The following is an 18,421-nucleotide window of genomic DNA, read 5'->3' on the forward strand; positions in this document are numbered from 1 at the left end:
CTTAATAGGATTGGAAAAATCCTATTGGCAGTGCGGCAGCCAAGAGTCAGCCTAGTTTACCTCACAATTACCCAAAGGCTCAGGAATTGGCAACATCAAGTACCTCTGGGAATAGGGGTGAAGAGGGGTGGGGTTCTAGAATAAGGAGAATTGGTTTAAAGTCTTAAAGAAGCCCTCAGATTTCCAGCTTTCTTTCACCATCTGGCAGAATACTGGAGATTAATTCTCCATGGAGAGGGCAGTTATTAACCCATCTAGAGGTAAGGGAGGCAGAGAAATGTAGTCTTTATTCTGTGTGGCTATGTGCTCAGCTGAAACTCTGGGTTTCTGTTACTGTAGAATAATGAGAGAATGAATAATGGGGGATAATTAGCAGTCAGTACTACACTCACATATATATATATATATATATTTGTTACATTAGTGTAATATTAGTAACGATGGTGATGATAATAGCAGCAAACTCTTACATTGTTTTATACATGCCCAACACTCATATAGGAACTTTACAGAATCCTCACAATCCTGTGAAATTAGTTCTCTTATCCCATTTTTGCAGATGTAGAAAGTAGGGCACAGAGAAGACAACTTTCTCTAGGTTTCAAACTAAAACCAGGCCTAAGACCTCACTCATCTTTCTGTGATTAAACCTGACATTGTGATTAAGTTTCAGAAAAACCTGATTTCTAATGTTTAATGTGTTGGTTGTATTCTCTTTGGAAAAAAATTGTTATACTGATATGTGTGCTTGATAAATGTAAGGAATTATTGCTAGTTTCATAAAACTATTTTCTGTTTGTACAAATTCAAATAACAGAATACAATAACTTAACAGTTGACGTCCATTAAAAGTTTTAATTTTTTTTCTGTTAAAAATGGGCTCCTGTAAAAGGGGGTGGCTTGTTAGCTCAGTTGGTTAGAGCACGGTGCTCTTAACAGCAAGGTTGCTGGTTAGATCCCCCGTGCGCCACTGTGAGCTGTGCCCTGCACAACTAGATTGAAACCATTACTTGGCTTGGAGCTATTGGTTCCTGGAAAAACACACTTAAAATAAATAAAACAATTAAAAAAATAAAATAATAAAATGGGTTCATATAGTATTTCGAATACTGTTGTAGAAGGTGGCGAATGACATGATGAAATTGGTAATTTAGAACATACCTCTGGCTACAGCATGAGGGAGCTGTGAGACTAAAGGCAGGGAGACTAGATGGTGACTGAGTCCCAGAGGTTCTTAACCTTTCTCATGCATCAGAATCACCTGGAAGGCTTGCCCAGAGATCACTGAGCTCCACCTTGAGAGTTTATGATTCAGTAGGTATCGGGGGGTCCAGGAGTTTTTACTTCTAACAAGTTTGCAGATGCTGCTGCTGGTCCAAGCATCACGGTTTGAGAACCACTGTGTCTATCGGAAAAGTAATGAGACTGGACTCAGGAAGGGGCTGAAGAATCCACTCAGGGTGAATTGATAAGGACTTCGGATTCTTTGGGAATTGAGGCAAATGGAGAGGAAGGGATCTAGGACGATTGCCAGGGGTTAAATATTGAATGAAAAGTAAACTGAAAAGTTTCTATTAGGTATGCAAGTAGGAGGCCATGGGTGACTTGCTGACCTAAATACAAGCAATTTTCATAGAAAAGTATTGTCAAATAAATGAGACGACTAAAGCTTCTAGGAGATGTGATTGTCCTATAATAGCACATAAAACATACTCTCAGATTTCTTTAATTTTGAAACACTGGATTGTACGCTGTACCATTGCGTTATTTTAGCTGGCCTGGGTTGGACCAAACCAAAGGGTTTCATCATGTTATGCATTATGATCCTTTTTGGCTTTCCTCTGACCATTTGTTTAAAAATTGATCTGACATCTAAAAAATGTTTCTATATTTCAAGTGAAACTCATCCTTGTGCATATTTGTGTATTAGTTTTATATCAATGTAGAAACCATCTTCCTTGTATTTTGTTACGCATGGTGACTTTCAAGCTGTGTCTTCCTACATATGCATCCTCAAAACAACTCAGATTTAAAACTTCAGAATTGTCAAGTTCTGTTGGATTTCCCTTGGGGTTTCTCTCACTGCTGTCCTAACTATCACTATCATACTTCATGCCCTCAATACTTTTGACCTGAACGATTATAATATTTGTCATAAGAGTCTTTGTCCTCACGTCTTCCTACTCTAGTTCACATTATATACAGCTATGAGATTACTTTGCCCATAGTACAGCTCCAATCACAGCACTTTGCTTAAAACCTTCCCCATGTTTAATAGTAAAGTCCAGTTTTCTTAGTTTAGCATTTAAGATCTTAAGTGAACTGGCTTCGGCTTTCTGACTTTAGTTTTTAACCATGTAGTCTTGGCTGCGTCCACACTACTTACCAGTTGAACGAAAGCTTCCCTGCCCCTTTTACTTTCTTACAGTTGCTGCCCCTCAGAAATTCCTCCCTCTTCTTCAAATCCGACTTGTACTTCTAGATCCAGCATATCTTCTTTACAGTCTCTGCTACCTAGAAGTAATTTCTCTCAATTGTTCTTGTCTGTTTCCATCTAGTGCTACATCTATAACTCATTTATACTTACTTTGTTCCATATTCTACTTATATGTAAAATTCATGTTCATATCTCCCATGATGCCCATGATAGTGCCAAACATAGAAAGTAGTTGAATGCATGGAAGAATAGGAAGCTAGTTGTCATGATTTAATTCAAATAAAGCGATGATTCATTTAACTGATACAATAAGAGTACTACATATCAGTGAATGACTTCTACTGGATTTTCTAATGCTGTTGTGAGGGTTTGAGGGACCTTGTTTAAGTATAGTCTGTCAACTTTGTTGTGTCTTTGATTGTTTAGAAAGTTTTTTTGTTTAACTTCTTTGTTTTTGATTGAGTCCTAGCTATTTCAGTGACCTGAATACTGTCCTTACTGTGAGATGTCACTGTTATTTACGCTGTTTATGGCAAGCTTGTTAAGCATTGCCTCAATGACACATGTTTATAAATACACATACCGTGTTTCCCCGAAAATAAGATCTATCCAGACCATCAGCTCTAATGCGTCTTTTGGAGCAAAAATTAATATAAGACCTTGTATTATATTATATTATATTACATTACATTATATTATGTTATATTATATTATATTTATTATATTGTATTATATTATATATGTTATATTATACCCGGTCTTACACTATAGTAAAATGTAAGAGAGTAAAATGTATAGTAAAAGACTAGGTCTTATATTAATTTTTGCTCCAAAAGACGCATTAGAGCTGATGATCTGGCTAGGTCTTATTTTCAGGGAAACATGGTATACACACAGACATGTTTTTATCTAATCATTGGAGTGTGAACTAGAAAAATGCTCTACACAAGTAATTCGATTGTAGAAGTGATGTGTAGAATTGATTTTAGAGGAAGAAATATCTAGTGCTAGCCTAAGAAATTATTATGCTATAAATTATAAAATTATGAAACATTTCAGATTTAGAATTGAATGATATAATTGAATTTTCAAAACTAACTTGTTTTCCTTTTGGCTGAGCATCAATCACTTGGTGGTTTTAGACTGTATTTTGGGACCATGTTATGGACTGTAGTTATGCTTTTTTGTTTTGCTTTGCATGTATGTGGACCTTGAATTTGTTTGTATATCAGTGAGACTCATAGATATTTTAAAGAGAGCAGATACAGTTCAAGTATGTTATTTATTTTCTGGTTAAAACTCATTCTTCATTCTCTTGAGCTTTATTTTATTAATAGCTCTCCAATTTGGTCTTAGAATTGGTTTAATGTCAACTTTCCCCTGTTTACAAAGGGGAAAGCTCATTTATTTTTCATGCTTCTTTGTCATGTTGTTCCCTTTGCTTCTGAGAAAAGGGCATCAACCTATTTAGATAGGGAAGTTTAGGCTATTTATAAAGCTAGGCAGGTTAATTTAAATTGACAACTTGGTAATATCCTCCTTGGTGAATGACGCACATGGGTTTTAGATGATGTTAGCATGCTGTTTTCACTTATAGTCAGGAATCAGCTGGAGGAATTTGTGTACTTGGAGCTTTGGTGGTGACGTAGGTACTGGGTACAAATATGTTTTAGGAAACATCTCATTTCCATATAAATGAAGGAAGATTAAAAAAAAAATTTAGATGGCTTGCCCTTAAATTCCAGCTGGTATCATGAGGATGATGATATATTTCTTTTGACTTTCTGGAAAGACAGCTTTGGTTATATTTAAGAAAAGTGAAGTCATTACAGGTTTATTCAGAAACACTTTTTGTATTCCTTTTTGGGGATCTTATTTCAGTATCAGCTATGTGTACATTTGTTTGAAAAATTACATCTTTAGTGTGCGTTTCTCTAAATTCCAACTCTAATCTCTTAAGTTTTAGATAGCTTCACTTAAGAAATTTGTACAGTCACATCAATAACCTTGTCAATTTGATTTTAATAAAAAGTAGAAGAGCCAAATAGTTCATCTTTTTTCCGATGACAAAACTGTGTTTCTCTTTTTTAAGACATAGTAGATGTCAATTTGACTGAAATGGATTTTTTTTTTCTTTCGAGACTCACTTAAGAATCTAACTTAAGCTTTAATAATTGTATAGTACATATTTCCTAGAAGCCAACCCTTCAGGTTACATTTGTTTAAATTCAGTTTCATTCAAGATAGGGTGATTTTACGATCGGGAATTTTATCCCCTGAAATCACATTGATCATGCTCAGAAACAAAAGTTCAAATGATGCACAAGTGTCACACCACCCGTGGCTGATTTATCACTAGTTACAATGTCTTCTCTGTGCCCATAGCCCTCATCAAAGCCAGCGTGGGGTAATTCCTGGAGATGTTTGGGCTGCTGGGAATGCTGAGTTGGTCCTGTATGACCAGGGTCATGCTGCTGCCTTTGTGGATCCTCTTGTCAGAGGGTCTTACTCAAGTCTAGGGTGAACGGCACATACATAGTTCAGGGACCAGATATCAGTTTACTCCCAGGGAGCAGTGGTAGTGTAGAGACAGGGCTTCCAAGTGGACACTTGCTAGACAGGAACTGTGGTCTGTTAGGGTCAGCTGGCCCTCATTTCCAAGCAGTGCATTGCAGGCCTTGGGCTCCCTTGAGTTCAGTTCTTGGCCTGCATGGTATCCAGGTCTCTGCAGATATACAGCTGCGGCAGGATTTGTTCCTCACGTCTTCATTCTCATGCCTAGGATAGCTCTTGCAGGTTAGCAGTGGCTCGGTCTCCTGTTTACAGGCCTACTCTGCTCAGTGGTAAACCTCAGGATCTTTGGAGAAAAGTACATGTTAGCCTACTGCTCTGCCTCTTCACAGTCTTGCTAATGGAATAAGGTTTTGGTTCATAGTTTACAGTTGCTTGTCACAGCCAGGCCACCATAACCGACTTTCCTTTTGTCCCCCCCGGCCAACTTAAGATTGAGAGAGAACTTATTGTGGAGTGTCCAAGTGGCATTGGCATCTTCTAGTGGGGATGGACTGAGGGTGAGGGTGGGCAGGGTGCAGTGCGATTGGGCTCTTCCAGCTGATGGGAGTCTTGAAGACCACCTGGGGCCCCAGTACCTCTCAGTGCCACCCCTTGGGGTGCTCTGCTCCTATGTGCCTCTCAACTAACAAACGATTCAATCTCTTTGATTCTATAGTATATCTCGAACCCTTTCTCCTTTTTATTTTTTTTAACCACTATCCTGATAATAATACTTTAATACAGACAAACAAACAAAACCCCGAAAAAATCAGACTTAAAGCTACATCGGTGCTGTCGTTTAGCAGGAAACCACTGCTCATTACACTGTATTTTCACTGTATATGTTATTTAGTACATTTTTATTTCAGCTAAACGTCTGTCTTCCTTGCTGTCATATGTGTGTGTCCTGGGTACTTGGAGGGACATTACCACATCCTGATTGTCACAGACTTTAATGCTTTTTAAAACCAAGCACGATGGGCCTTTTAACCTTGTTCATTCAAGTAAAACTACTGAATGATGACTAAATTCCAGACATTGTGCTAGGTGCTACTGAGTATCCAAAGATAAAAGAGAACAGGCTGTGTGCTCGGCAGAGGAGCTTACAAATTGTAATATAGTCATTGAATCCTTGGAACGGATTTGAGCTCAACTGGATCTGTGGACATTGTTGGATTTGGACCCAGAATTGTAGATGCACTGATTACAGAGGGACTTTTGCATTTCATCCATCCATTAAATAAATATTTACTAGGCACATACATTTACTCCGCATTGATTTTTATCTTTTTCACTTTTCCTTTTTTTACCCATTATAATCCAGATCTTTTTCCCAGGAATATTCAGAATCGTAGAGGTAGCATCTTGCAAAACAGCCCTTTCTAGCTATTGTTGCCTAGAGGCTATACTTTGGAGAATGTGGTTGTAAGATAATAGTAAATATAGGTAAACTTTAGAAATCTGGAAACTTTAGAACCTGGCATAGAACTTCTGAACTTTAGAACTTCTGAAACCATAAATATAGTACTACTTTCAAGTGAAAGCAGAATTGGGCAGAGAGAGATGTGCAGAAGTGATGCAGGCCCTAGAACAAGCTTGGCCCACCCTGTGGATCTCTGGAGTCATAAGGACCTTTTTGAGTTAGTTGTTCATACTAGTTGGGATGAAATGACCAGGCCTTTATACTCTCACTGATCAATCACTGGGTGGTGGCTACGAAGCAGGACCTTGAGCTAGGAAGTTCGCTGAAGGTGAGGTAGTCCCTGAGGGGCTGGCAGCTGATGTCCATTCACAAACCGCATTCTCAGCAACCAGGGCAACAAGTTCTTCACAGGTGGGGGAGCTGGGCTGCATGCATCATAGTTCCTTGCCCTAGGCAGTACTCTGACCGCTACCGGGATGGTGGGAGCTTAGTCAACTCACTTTTTCATTTTCTAGCTTTGGATCATGGGATATTGTAATTTAGCATGCTGCTATATGGTAGATTAGTTATGGCTAAGGTGAAAATTTGGTTTATATTTCCCTTATTACTGTCTTCATGTGTACCTGATGTTACTGTAATAGAGTGACTATTTTTGTTCGTTTACCCAGGACAGTCCTGTCTTCCTGGGGACTTCTCAGTCTAGGACTGTTGAGATTAATTAGCATCTGTTAATTATTTTTAGTTCCTTAACACTCCCAGACATGGTTTCGTTTGGAAGATAAATGGTACAGTCATCCTACATAATATTAAAAATATTGTTTGCATATTTCCTAAATGTCTTTTTGTCCCATTTATCTACTAAATGGAATATTCTTTTCCATTTCTTATTTAAGAGGCAGAAGCAATCTTCTGGATTAACTTTGTATTTTTGCTTTTTTTGACTCTAAAATGCTTTTCATCTTTATCAAATTTCTCATTGGCCAACCATCAGAAAGTGGTGGTGTGCCTATGCTTGTTTTTCAACAAATGAGAAATTTGTAAGTTAATTATTTAAACAGTCAATCACCTTGCATTCTACACATTTTCATTGACTCAGGGGATCATGGAGTTATACAAAAATATACCCTAAAATTTAAGTAAAGGTAGCACAATACAAGAAAATGGGACATTGTATGAATATCTTTTCTTCTACTTACTTGTATTATCAATAGCAAAAAGTTTTTCTGAAATGCTAAATTTTCAGTTGTTTAAGATTTAGAAAGAAGTATTTCAGACCATTTACTTTTTTCTGATCCCGTCAAAACTGTTGGGTATTGAAGAACTAGACTAGGCATAGTTTCAGAGTAGGCATAGGTTTTTCTTTCACATAAACTCAAAGCCACTAACCACTGAAGCATTCGTTGAGCTTGATTTGCAGCACTGTGATATAGTCTCCTTTTTCTTGCAACTTTCTTTGAGCCTCAGAAACTTATGATGTCATTATAGACTTCAGCTGCCTTTGGAAGATATGAATTGCAGTTGATCTTAGATTTTTTCATTTGGATGAAAGTTTTAAATTGTCATGCATTTCAGCGATATCCATTTTATATACCAACTGAGCTAAAGGATGTGGTCTGTGTGGAATTATGGAATCACATGATACCTCTTAATAGTACTGAATTTGAGAAATTTGGTGCCAGATATCAAAAAGCTGAGTTCAGTTTTCTCAGAAAGTAAAGAAAGACATAAAGTTGACTTGTAATCAAAAGAAACCTGGCTTTCACTATCTAGTTTATCCTTTCAAAATAAAGACTTATTGAGTACTTTCAATAAATCGTTCAATACATTATTGAATACTGAGCACTAGCACTATCCTTCCTTGTCGTCTTTTGACCCGAGGCCAATCCTCTGGCTGGCTCACTACTGTCTCTGCAGTACTCCTGTCAGTGTCCATGTGGATGGTCTTCTCCGTATTCTGGTTTCTCAGTGTCTGACGCTTCTCTTCTCTAGTGATCATGTCCTCCATCCTCCCTCAGCTTCTCACTTTTACACCCATACGCCAGATTTCATCATTGTCAGTAACTACAGACCCTCCATAATCTCGTTTGGAAGCATCTGGGACTCTGACCTCCACCATGAAGCTCTCCAGCTCACTGCTTCTGGTACCTCCACCCCAACAATCTTTTGATCCTTTTGATTCTTAAAATCCATGAATTCCACTGCTCTGTCACTGCCTCTCCCTGATGACCTTTCTTCTCTTTATATCCAATTTATATTCCATATTATTTGCTTGGCAAAATCCTCTAGTTAAATCCATCTCCCTGTCTAAATCTTAACTCCCTGAGCTGAAAGTTGCTAGAGCAAAACATCTTGCCAACTGGTCTCACTTTAAGTTCAAGACTGGTAATCTCCAGGGCCCATTCATGCTGTCTACCATTATTCTGCATATTCCTGCGCCATTCACTTTTTCCTACTTTCTTTTCTCTTCTCAACACTGCCTCCTCTCTTCTTACTCTTAGCTAATAATCTAGTTTAATATTTTATTAAGAAGATAGATGCAACTAATAGAGACCTTTGACAAGCTCTCACCCCCGCATATATGCATGTACCAGCATTAGTGCCCGGACTCTTTCCTCCTGCACTCTGAATGAATGTAAGTGTTTTGTCAACCTCTTCACACTAGACTTCTTCCTCTTCTGTCACACTTCAAAGACATGGTTCTAGTTATTCTTCCTTCTCTCTCTATTTCATTAATTTTCTCAAAATCATCAGTTTCCCCTTCTTGAATGATCATTCCTGTCAAGCTACAAGTATACTGTTATTTCTTCCATTTAAAAAAAAAAAAAAGGAAGACCGATCCCTCTGTTCCATATTCCTCTCCAGCTCGTTGTTGCACCTTTCTTTGCTTTTCTTACTTTTACAGCAAAATTTCTACAAATAATTGTTATTACTCATGGTCTTCAATTTCTCTTCTCCCAGTCTCTCTTGAATTAGGCTTTTGTTTTCTCCCTCCTTTCCACTTTGCAGACACTGTTATGTAAAAGTCACCAGTTATAAAATTTTCAGTCCTCATCTCACTTTTCTGTTGGCAGCATACAGCACAAATTTATCACTCCTCTTAGAAACACTTTCTTCATGTGGCTTCTAGGCCAGCACAATCTCTTAGTTTTCCTCCAAACTCTTTGGCTTTTTTTTCCCCTTCTCAATTTTGATGATTTATTTCTCACCCCTTGTCTTTGTAACATTGGATCACTGCTCTATGTACCCATTTAAATTTATTTGGTAATTTCATCCAGTCCTGTGCTTTTTAATGCCATTCTTATGCTTAAGACTTTAAACTTCAACAGTCAAATTAATAGCTTTATGTTAATGTCTAAAGGCATCTCAAATTTAGCATCTCCAAAACTGATCTCCTGATATCTCAACATGCATCTCTGTGGCTTTCCCTTTCTTAGGTAATGGCTACTCTCTCCTTCAAGTTGCTCAGGGCAAAAACCTTTGAATCATTGTTAGCATTTCTCTGACTCACACTCTACATCCATTTCATCACCAAATCCTTTTGACTATCTTTAGACTATAGCAAAGTGTCACATCTTTTCTGCTATTATGTTTCATCATCTTTTACCAGGATTATTGCAATATCCTGTAATCAGTCTTGCTGTGGTCACCCTTGCCTATTTATAAGCTATTCACCAAATACCAGCCAGAGGGATACTGTCAAAATGCAATTTCAGAGAATGGCTTGACTTTGCTTAATGGCTTCCTGTCTCATTCACCTACTTACTGATTCATTTTCACTGTAAAGAGCAGAGTGCTTACAATAACCTATAAGGCCCTGCCCGACCTGTGCCACCTTCCCCTCTCATTCTCTCAACTCTTTAACTTCATGTTTTGCCTTTATCTCTCTTACTTCATACCAGATATTCTGGACTTTTTGCCTTTCGTCCAATGTGCTAAACATACTCATACCCCAGAAACTTTGCACTAGCTTGTCCCTCTGTCTGGAATGTATATTCCCTTGGATGTTTGCATGGTACACTGCCTCATTTCCTTCAACTCTTTTGTGTTTTTTTTTTTTTTAACACTACAGAGGTCTTTTATTTGTTTTACACCTATCATGCCATGAATCCATAGGTAATGGGCTCCAGCAACTCAGGCTCCTTTCCATTGGTTCTCACAAAGGGTGCTTCTCTGGGTGGGGCAGGCTGACCTTTCAGTTTAACACAGAGACCTTTCTCTTTGGCTTCTTTCTTTTTTTGATCATTTTCCTTCACCCATTTCAGGAAGCTATCTCGGCTCTTAGAGGTCTTAATATGCTCAATATGTCCATTAATTCTCTTGGCAAGAATCTTGCCCTTAACTTGTTTGTTTACAACAGTGCCAACCGCATGCTGGGTAACACTGTAGACCCTTCCAGTTTTGCCATGGTAACGTGTGTGGGGCATTCCTTTTTGAACAGTGCCCATTCCCTTGATGTCTACAGTATCACCTTTCTTGTAGATTTGCATGGATGTGGCCAAAGGAACAACTCCATGTTTTCTAAAAGGCCTAGAGAACATAGAGCGGGGGTCTCTCCTCTTTCCCTTTGGGTTGGTCATTTTGGTGAATTACTGGAAGATGGTGGTCCTTGCCGAAAAGGAGCCCTTTTCTTTTAAATGTCACCTCTCGGTGGGGCTTTTGCCATCTTCCTATTTAAAATCCCCCTAATCACCTATTCCCTACTTTACTATTCTTTTTTTTTTTTTGCAATTTATTTATTTATTTATCTTTAATTTATCGGGGTGACAATTGTTAGTAAAATTACATAGATTTCAGGTGTACAGTTCTGTATCACATCATCTATAAATCCCATTGTGTGCTCACCACCCAGAGTCAGTTCTCCTTCCATCACCATATATTTGATCCCCCTTCCCCTCATCTCCCATCCCCCACCCCCTTACGCTCCGGTAACCACTAAACTATTGTCTGTGTCTATGAGTTTATTTTTTTGTTTGTTTGTTTTCTTCCTTAGACGTTTATCATTTCTATCCCTCACACTGTGGACCCCCTCCCCCTATCCACTATCTCTCTGACATCGCACCGAGCCATCCCATTTCCACTATCTCCACTCCCAATGCTGTACTCTGCCTCTTGTAAATGTATACATACCTATATATACATATATATATATAATATAGTTGGCATTCATTATTGTTCAGCTTCAGGTGTACAGTGCAGTGATCAGGCATGCTTTACTATTCTTGATAGCACTTGTCATAATATAACACATTATACATATTTATAAATATAACACATTATTTATTTCATTTTTATTGTCTATTTCCCCCGACTACAATGTAAGTTCCATTAGGATGGCATTTTTTTTCTGTTTTGTTTGCTACTCTATCCTCTGCATCCAGAATAGTATCTATGCAATATTAGGAACTTTATAAATGTTTGAATAAGTGTATGAATTTTTAGTCTTTTCAGTTTCATGATTCTTCTGTTACAGATAGAAATTGAGCTTTGGTAATTGGTGGAGATGGCACTTAAACCCCCATCTTTCTTGGCTAATAGTGCAATCACTGTATGTGTTATTAATTTACCCATTGGGATACTGTGTGTATGAACTTTATATCAGGTTAATTGCATTATAACAGAGGAATTTAGCAGTATTGTACATTTTTTATGTGTACTCTTACCCTCAATCATTACCTGTTTGGGGGAAAAAAAGAAACAGATTTTTAATATTTAGTTCATATTGAAGCAGTTTTTTGCTAGGTCATTGAAACTTGGAGAGAGTTGTTAAGCTATTTCAACAAACTAAGCATATTTTGGAGTAAGAATTCTGAGAAACTCAACTTTTCTGCCTTCTAGCAACAAAAAAGGCTATATTTACTGAGATGGAAAATATCTGAATCCAGGGAACTTGAAGCAGCAAGGAATAAATAAGAACACTGCTTCTCTGATTCAGGTGGTTCATGTATTCCATGGATATGGATTCCACAGGTGGAAATGGAATATGTGTTCATTTTCTACCAGTGAATTGTTCTTAGTTCAATGGAATCATAGATTTTCTGAAATTATCAAGCTACTTGCAGTCAAATAGGGAACTGATGAGAGTTAGAAGTCACAGTCAGAAGATAGTCATGGATCATGATGAGTATGAATCATGCTTTAAGTTTTTGCAGCTGCTTTTGGAGTGCAAACTACAGGATGTGTCTAGCTGGCATTTCCTAGCACCTGCCTTGTTTGTGGTTCATATTTGAAAGGACTGATTGAGCTGAGAGTGAATTCTATGCACCAAGAACTGGTATCCTTGGATTATGGAACTGAAATATGAATCCCAGATTTGTTCTCAAACTTTGGGTTATGTGGCCAGACTGTGGCCATTGCTTGTGTTCACCCAGGTCCCTGAAATTAGAATTTTTCATGAAATACTGATATTGGCTGAGAGGTGGTGACATTTTAGAAGGGAATTGAGTTGCACGCTAATACCATGTTTTCCTGAAAATAAGACCGGGTCTTATAATAATTTTTGCTCCAAATGACGCATTAGGGCTTATATTCAGGGGATGTCATGCTGAAAAATCATGCTAGGGCTTATTTTCTGGTTAGATCTTATTTTCAGGGAAACACGGTCATATTGTAATTTGTGGTTTCAATAGAACGCCTAACTGTGTATCAAGCTCCTTTAGTTTGAAGTTTCAAACTCCAAATTCATCTCCTTATTGGTGGGTAGAGCTGAAATCTCTGCTCAGATCCTTGAGCTTCCAGCTTTTACTTGCTGGGCTCTTGGAGTCTCCTGCAGGCACAGGGGTCAACTGAAGATCTGAGCATAATTTATGCACAGATTTTGGGGTACCCCCATGTAGTGCTCTACTTTTAGGGACTTAGTCCTTCAATTTCTAGCCACTGGCAGCCCCAGATTCCTTTCTCTGACACCTCAAGCCAATAAGACTGAGTCTGTCTGAATTCTAGCTATCCCATGTCAGAGACTGGGGAATCCCCTTGGGGGACAAGCCTTATAAACGTCATGCTCACCCACAGCACTTCATTTCTTTCAAGGGTCAGATCTCTTTCAGTTTAGGCCTACTTTTCGCCTCCCCAATGCTTTTAAGTATTGTTTGTTATATTTTGTTCAGAGGGTTTGTCTGAAAAAAGCTACTCTGCCATTACTGAAATTGGAAGGAACTTCAATAAGTTGTGATATATAGTGTTTTCATATCATGCAGTTCAAAAGCTTTCTAATTTCCATTATAATTTCTTCTTTGAGTCATAGGTTACTTAGACATATATTTAAAATATTTTTCTAACATAAGGATTGTCGTGCGGGGCGGCCTGCTGGGTCTCTGGTCCCGCTCCCCGCATAAGAACACAGGATATGGCTAGGCCAAAAAGGAACACCCACGGAGCCATATGTAGGGGAGTCGTACCACTATAGTCTCAATGGAGGCTGGAGTCACACGACCTGCCACCTGCTGTCTGCTTCTCTGCCTGCCAGCCAACCGACTCGACTGGACTCTTGACTCCCGACTGACTCTCGACTCACTAGCGCAGCCGCGCCAGTTATATCAGTAGCCAATGGCTAACTGGTAACAGGTGATGGTCAATTAGCCACAGCTGATGGCCATCTGCTACCCCAGCCAGCACCTTTCACGTGAGGCCGAGAGCCTGGAAACTGCTCTCTGGGACTCTGTTCCCACAAGGATTTTCTAATTATCTTTTTGTTATTGACTTCTAGCTTAATTCCACCATGGTCAGAGAATATACTCTGTATGATTTTAATTCTTCAAAATTTGTTGAGATTAGATTTATAACCTAGTCTATGTTCAATTAATATGAGTGTTCTCTGTTTACTTGAAAAGTATTTGTGTTCTTAGCTATGTGTGCAGTGTCCTGTGTATGTCAGTTATGTTTGTTAATAATGTTCAAATCTATATAGTTTTTACTTTTTTATTTTGGTATATGCTTTATATGTCAGTTATTGAGATGGGTATATTAAAATCTCCCACTACATTGGGAATTTATCTATTTTTTATTTTAATTCTGTTAATTTTTTTCTATTTATTTGGAGCCTTTGTTATTAGATGAGTATAAATTTATGGCTTTTGTCTTCCTTGCAAATTGAACCCTTTGAAAGTATACATTTTTCTTATTTATCTCCAGTTTTTCCTTTTCCCATAAGATCTACTTTGTCTGCTATTAAAGTAGCAATATCAACTTTATTTGGATTGATTTATCATTGTATATATTTTTCCTTCGTTTTCCTTACAACTTTTCTGTTATCTTTATTTTTTATTTTAAGTAGTTGGGTTTTGCTTTCTCTTATCCCAGTGTGACAATCTTTCTGTTAATTGGAACATTTAGATTACTTATAGTTAATATAATTACTGTTTGCATTAAACTAGCCATCATTCTAGTTATTTTTCATTTCTATCACCTGTTCTATGCTTCTTTTCTCTCCATCTCACCATTATTAACTCATTGACTTTTCAGTTGTATTGTCTCATTTGTTATATTAAGATGAATTTATTTTCTTTTTTAGGAAAAGATAGAGTTTTTAATACCCCATTGTGTGAACAAGGAATTGTTGGATTTGGGATTGGAATTGCAGTCACTGGTGCTACCGCCATTGCAGAAATTCAGTTTGCAGATTATATTTATCCTGCTTTTGATCAGGTAGGAGGATTGCATTTTACTATAATTGAACATTTTTAAGGTTAAATCCATGAAGTATTGAAGTTTTGCCTCCACTCTCCCACTCCCCTATCCTTTTGTTACCTCTTGAAAGAGTGCATTACAAGTTCTTTAAAGATCAATAAAATGGTTTCAGAAAATGAATGGAAATAAAGGACTCATTGAGGCATGTCCCTTCTCTCTCCCCTTCCCCCAGATTGTTAATGAAGCCGCCAAGTATCGCTATCGCTCTGGGGATCTTTTTAACTGTGGAAGCCTCACCATCCGGTCCCCTTGGGGCTGTGTCGGCCATGGGGCGCTCTATCATTCGCAGAGTCCTGAAGCCTTTTTTGCCCACTGCCCAGGAATCAAGGTATCCTCATTTATGTACTTTATTTGATCAGCATTTGATGTTTCTGTTTTGGTTCATTCTGTTAACTAATGCTTATCTAGAGGAAAGCAAGCAGGATTTTTGGAATTTATAAAAACTTAATTCTTTTTAAAAGAGATTTTAGTATTCTTTTTAGATTCACTAATCCATTGCTGAGGTTTATAGACTATTGTTTTTTGAAGTAGTACCTGGCTTGACACTGATATTAATTTCAGAGACTTCAAAGAATAAGACCGAGAACATAGTTGATTTATCTTTTCTCTCTTTCAAGGCTCTATGTTTCTTTATAGTGGATCTTTCTAACTTAATTGATTCTGGGTAAATTAATAATCTGCTATTTAATTCATATTTACCTCCTACTTGGACGGATAAGACATTTGCTTTTAGTCTGTTTCTTACTTTTTAAATAAACTCAGAGAAGCCTTCATTGCTTAGGTGTGCTTTTCAGTGCAGACAAGGTATGCCCAACCAATTAAATTTTGAAGCACCTTTTTCTTACAGCCTTCCATAATAATCTTAGGTTTCCATAGTAGGTTAGGTCTTTTAATAAAAACATTTTGCATATTTTAAGTCTTAATTTTTTACAGTATCATCTTTTCTAGTTGTACTTACTGAAGAGCTTTCTAGGGAATCATTATAGCAGCTCATAGATATGTCTGTCTACCCAGGGCTGTGTGTCTGTTTTTGTGACAGAATGAACTGGTTGTGAACGTGTGTTTTTGTTTTATTTGTTTTCTCTACCAGAACAAAGTTATACAATTTTTCTTAGTGAAGTAGAAGTTGCATCATTTTTCAATATAAGCTCGAAGTGGTAGTTTGGAATAGAAGCCACATTTGAGGCAGCAGGTTTTTTTGTGCTTGAGCTGAGCACTGATTTACATTTAATGTTTGTGATGTTATCCAGTATTTTTAAGAACAGATCTTCTCTCTCAATCCCTTACTTTCTCTCCCCCAACCCCTTTCTCTTTTTAAATCCCAAATTAAAATGTGCAGATAGTATGTATACTAAAAATAAATACTAAATGCTAAAAATAAATACATGAAGAAAGCAGATGAAGAGAAACTAAAGTAGGAACATAAGTAAGGTAAAGACACTGTGTGTTGTAGTGAGCAATGTGTTTAGCCGTCTATTTACAGAAAATGAAATAGTGAGATTTGTGCTGCTATTTTATTTTTTGAAATAAAAATCCTTTGATATAAATGTTATAAAAATGATTTTGAAAGCCAAAGATAACTTGCCTCAAGGAACCTTATGTGAGCCTTTGTGATAAATTCAGGTTTACATTAATGGTAATTATTTCTATGTAATTACTATGTAATAATTTAGCACATTAAAAATTAGACACAGGTTTGTGATTTGAGGCAAAATAATGTAGAAAGTAAGAGCTTGAGCTGTAGAGTCAGAACTGGGCGTGAATTCCTGGTCAAGTGATGTAACCTTGGGCCAGCTATGTGCTCTCTGTTAGTCTGCCTTTGTAAGTTGGGGAAAATAACAATAGCTACCTCGTGGGGTTGCTATGAACAGTAGAGGAATTAATCCACATAGAATTCTTGGCCCCGTTAATACATGTGCTACCTGCTGTCATTATCATCATCTTTCTCATTATTAACCTCATTCTCAAGAAGGTCGTGGAACCCTTTCCTGTCACCTGGAAGTGTGCAGTACCCCACTTTTCTTTTAGTTTTGCAATAACTGGACATTATAGTGGCTGGATCGTGGGTTACTTTGCCATGTGGGAATGAAGACCATGTTTTTCATGGAAAGGAGATTTTGATATGTTAAAATTGGAGAAAGGAGTTGCATACTCTTTGAAAGTAGTAATAGAATATTAGCAGAAAAGATTTCTTTATTTTGTAGGTAAATATAGGCAGATATTGGCAACTTTTTTTTTTGATGACTGTTCTTTGCGGATTCCTTTTATACACACACACACACACACGAAACAGACATTTAGGTCCTTAAGAGAAGACCAGTCTTAGTCACCAGGATATGGTAGGCTTCTGATAAATGTTGAGCAGATAGAAGTTTTTGGGACCGTGTGTAAATTTTTTATAATAAATGGTAATTAGCTAAAATGTCAGATTGCTATTTGTAATTAGTAACAATAGGTTATTTAAATATCAACCCGTCTTGTAAGTGAGTTTACGGGGATACACCTTTACTAAAATTGTCTTTACAAAAATCTGTTTTTGCAGGTGGTTGTACCCAGAAGCCCTTTCCAGGCCAAAGGACTTCTTTTGTCATGCATAGAGGATAAAAATCCTTGTATATTTTTTGAACCTAAAATACTTTACAGGGCAGCAGGTAAAGGCTTTCTTTATTTTATATTTGTGAATATCTTTATGTTTTTGTTTTTCACAGATCACAAAATTAACTTTTTTCCCTATAAGTTTGATTTATATTTACCTTGTAGGAAAAAAAATTCTGATTTGTTCTATATTTAGTTTGTTCTCAGGTGTATACTTTATGTTAAGTTTAGGGAAAATCCATTTAGATTGTGAAAATCAAGAAGCATTGTGAAGTACCAAGAATATAGGGACTATGTTCCTCTAAGTAGTAGAAGTTTAGTAAATGTGGGTTGAATGAAAAAATGAATGGGCTCATTGTACTATGTAATAGCAAATGCCCTTTTAGCTAAAGTGTCTGTATCGGTCTTGATCTAAATCAGAATACTTTTGATAGTGAAAAAGTCAATTTGGAAGCAATGACTGAAGTTGCTTATCTCCATTTATTTTATTATTGGTTAAGGATGCTTTTAACCCATGGTTTTCCTTAGACTTAGCCTCAGGTCTAAGTACCTTACAGCTGACCATATTCTGGTTTCTGCTTTTTTGGGTGGGGAGGGGGACTCTGAATGTTCTGACACTGATTCTTCCGTTGCTGCTTATATGCAGCCCACTCTCCTTGAACTCTGTGTGTTAATCTCTCAGATGTACTTGACACTGGCAGAGTAAACTCCAAACTTCCAGTTGTTTGGAA

The 18,421-nt window shown here is 37.4% G+C and overlaps 1 protein-coding gene across 3 annotated transcripts in view; it reads left to right on the plus strand.

Moving 5' to 3' along the window:
• The window catches only part of BCKDHB (branched chain keto acid dehydrogenase E1 subunit beta), a 209,550-nt gene that overhangs the window by 28,214 nt on the left and 162,915 nt on the right, over positions 1 to 18,421 (plus strand). For all 3 annotated transcript variants that reach the window (XM_033103559.1, XM_033103560.1, XM_033103561.1), the window contains exons 4-6: positions 14,920 to 15,053; positions 15,268 to 15,423; positions 17,638 to 17,746. In XM_033103559.1, coding sequence (XP_032959450.1) covers positions 14,920 to 15,053; positions 15,268 to 15,423; positions 17,638 to 17,746 — 399 coding nt within the window. The remainder of the gene's footprint in view (positions 1 to 14,919; positions 15,054 to 15,267; positions 15,424 to 17,637; positions 17,747 to 18,421) is intronic.

This window comes from Rhinolophus ferrumequinum, chromosome 3, assembly GCF_004115265.2.
Source record: "Rhinolophus ferrumequinum isolate MPI-CBG mRhiFer1 chromosome 3, mRhiFer1_v1.p, whole genome shotgun sequence".
Lineage (NCBI taxonomy): Eukaryota > Metazoa > Chordata > Mammalia > Chiroptera > Rhinolophidae > Rhinolophus > Rhinolophus ferrumequinum.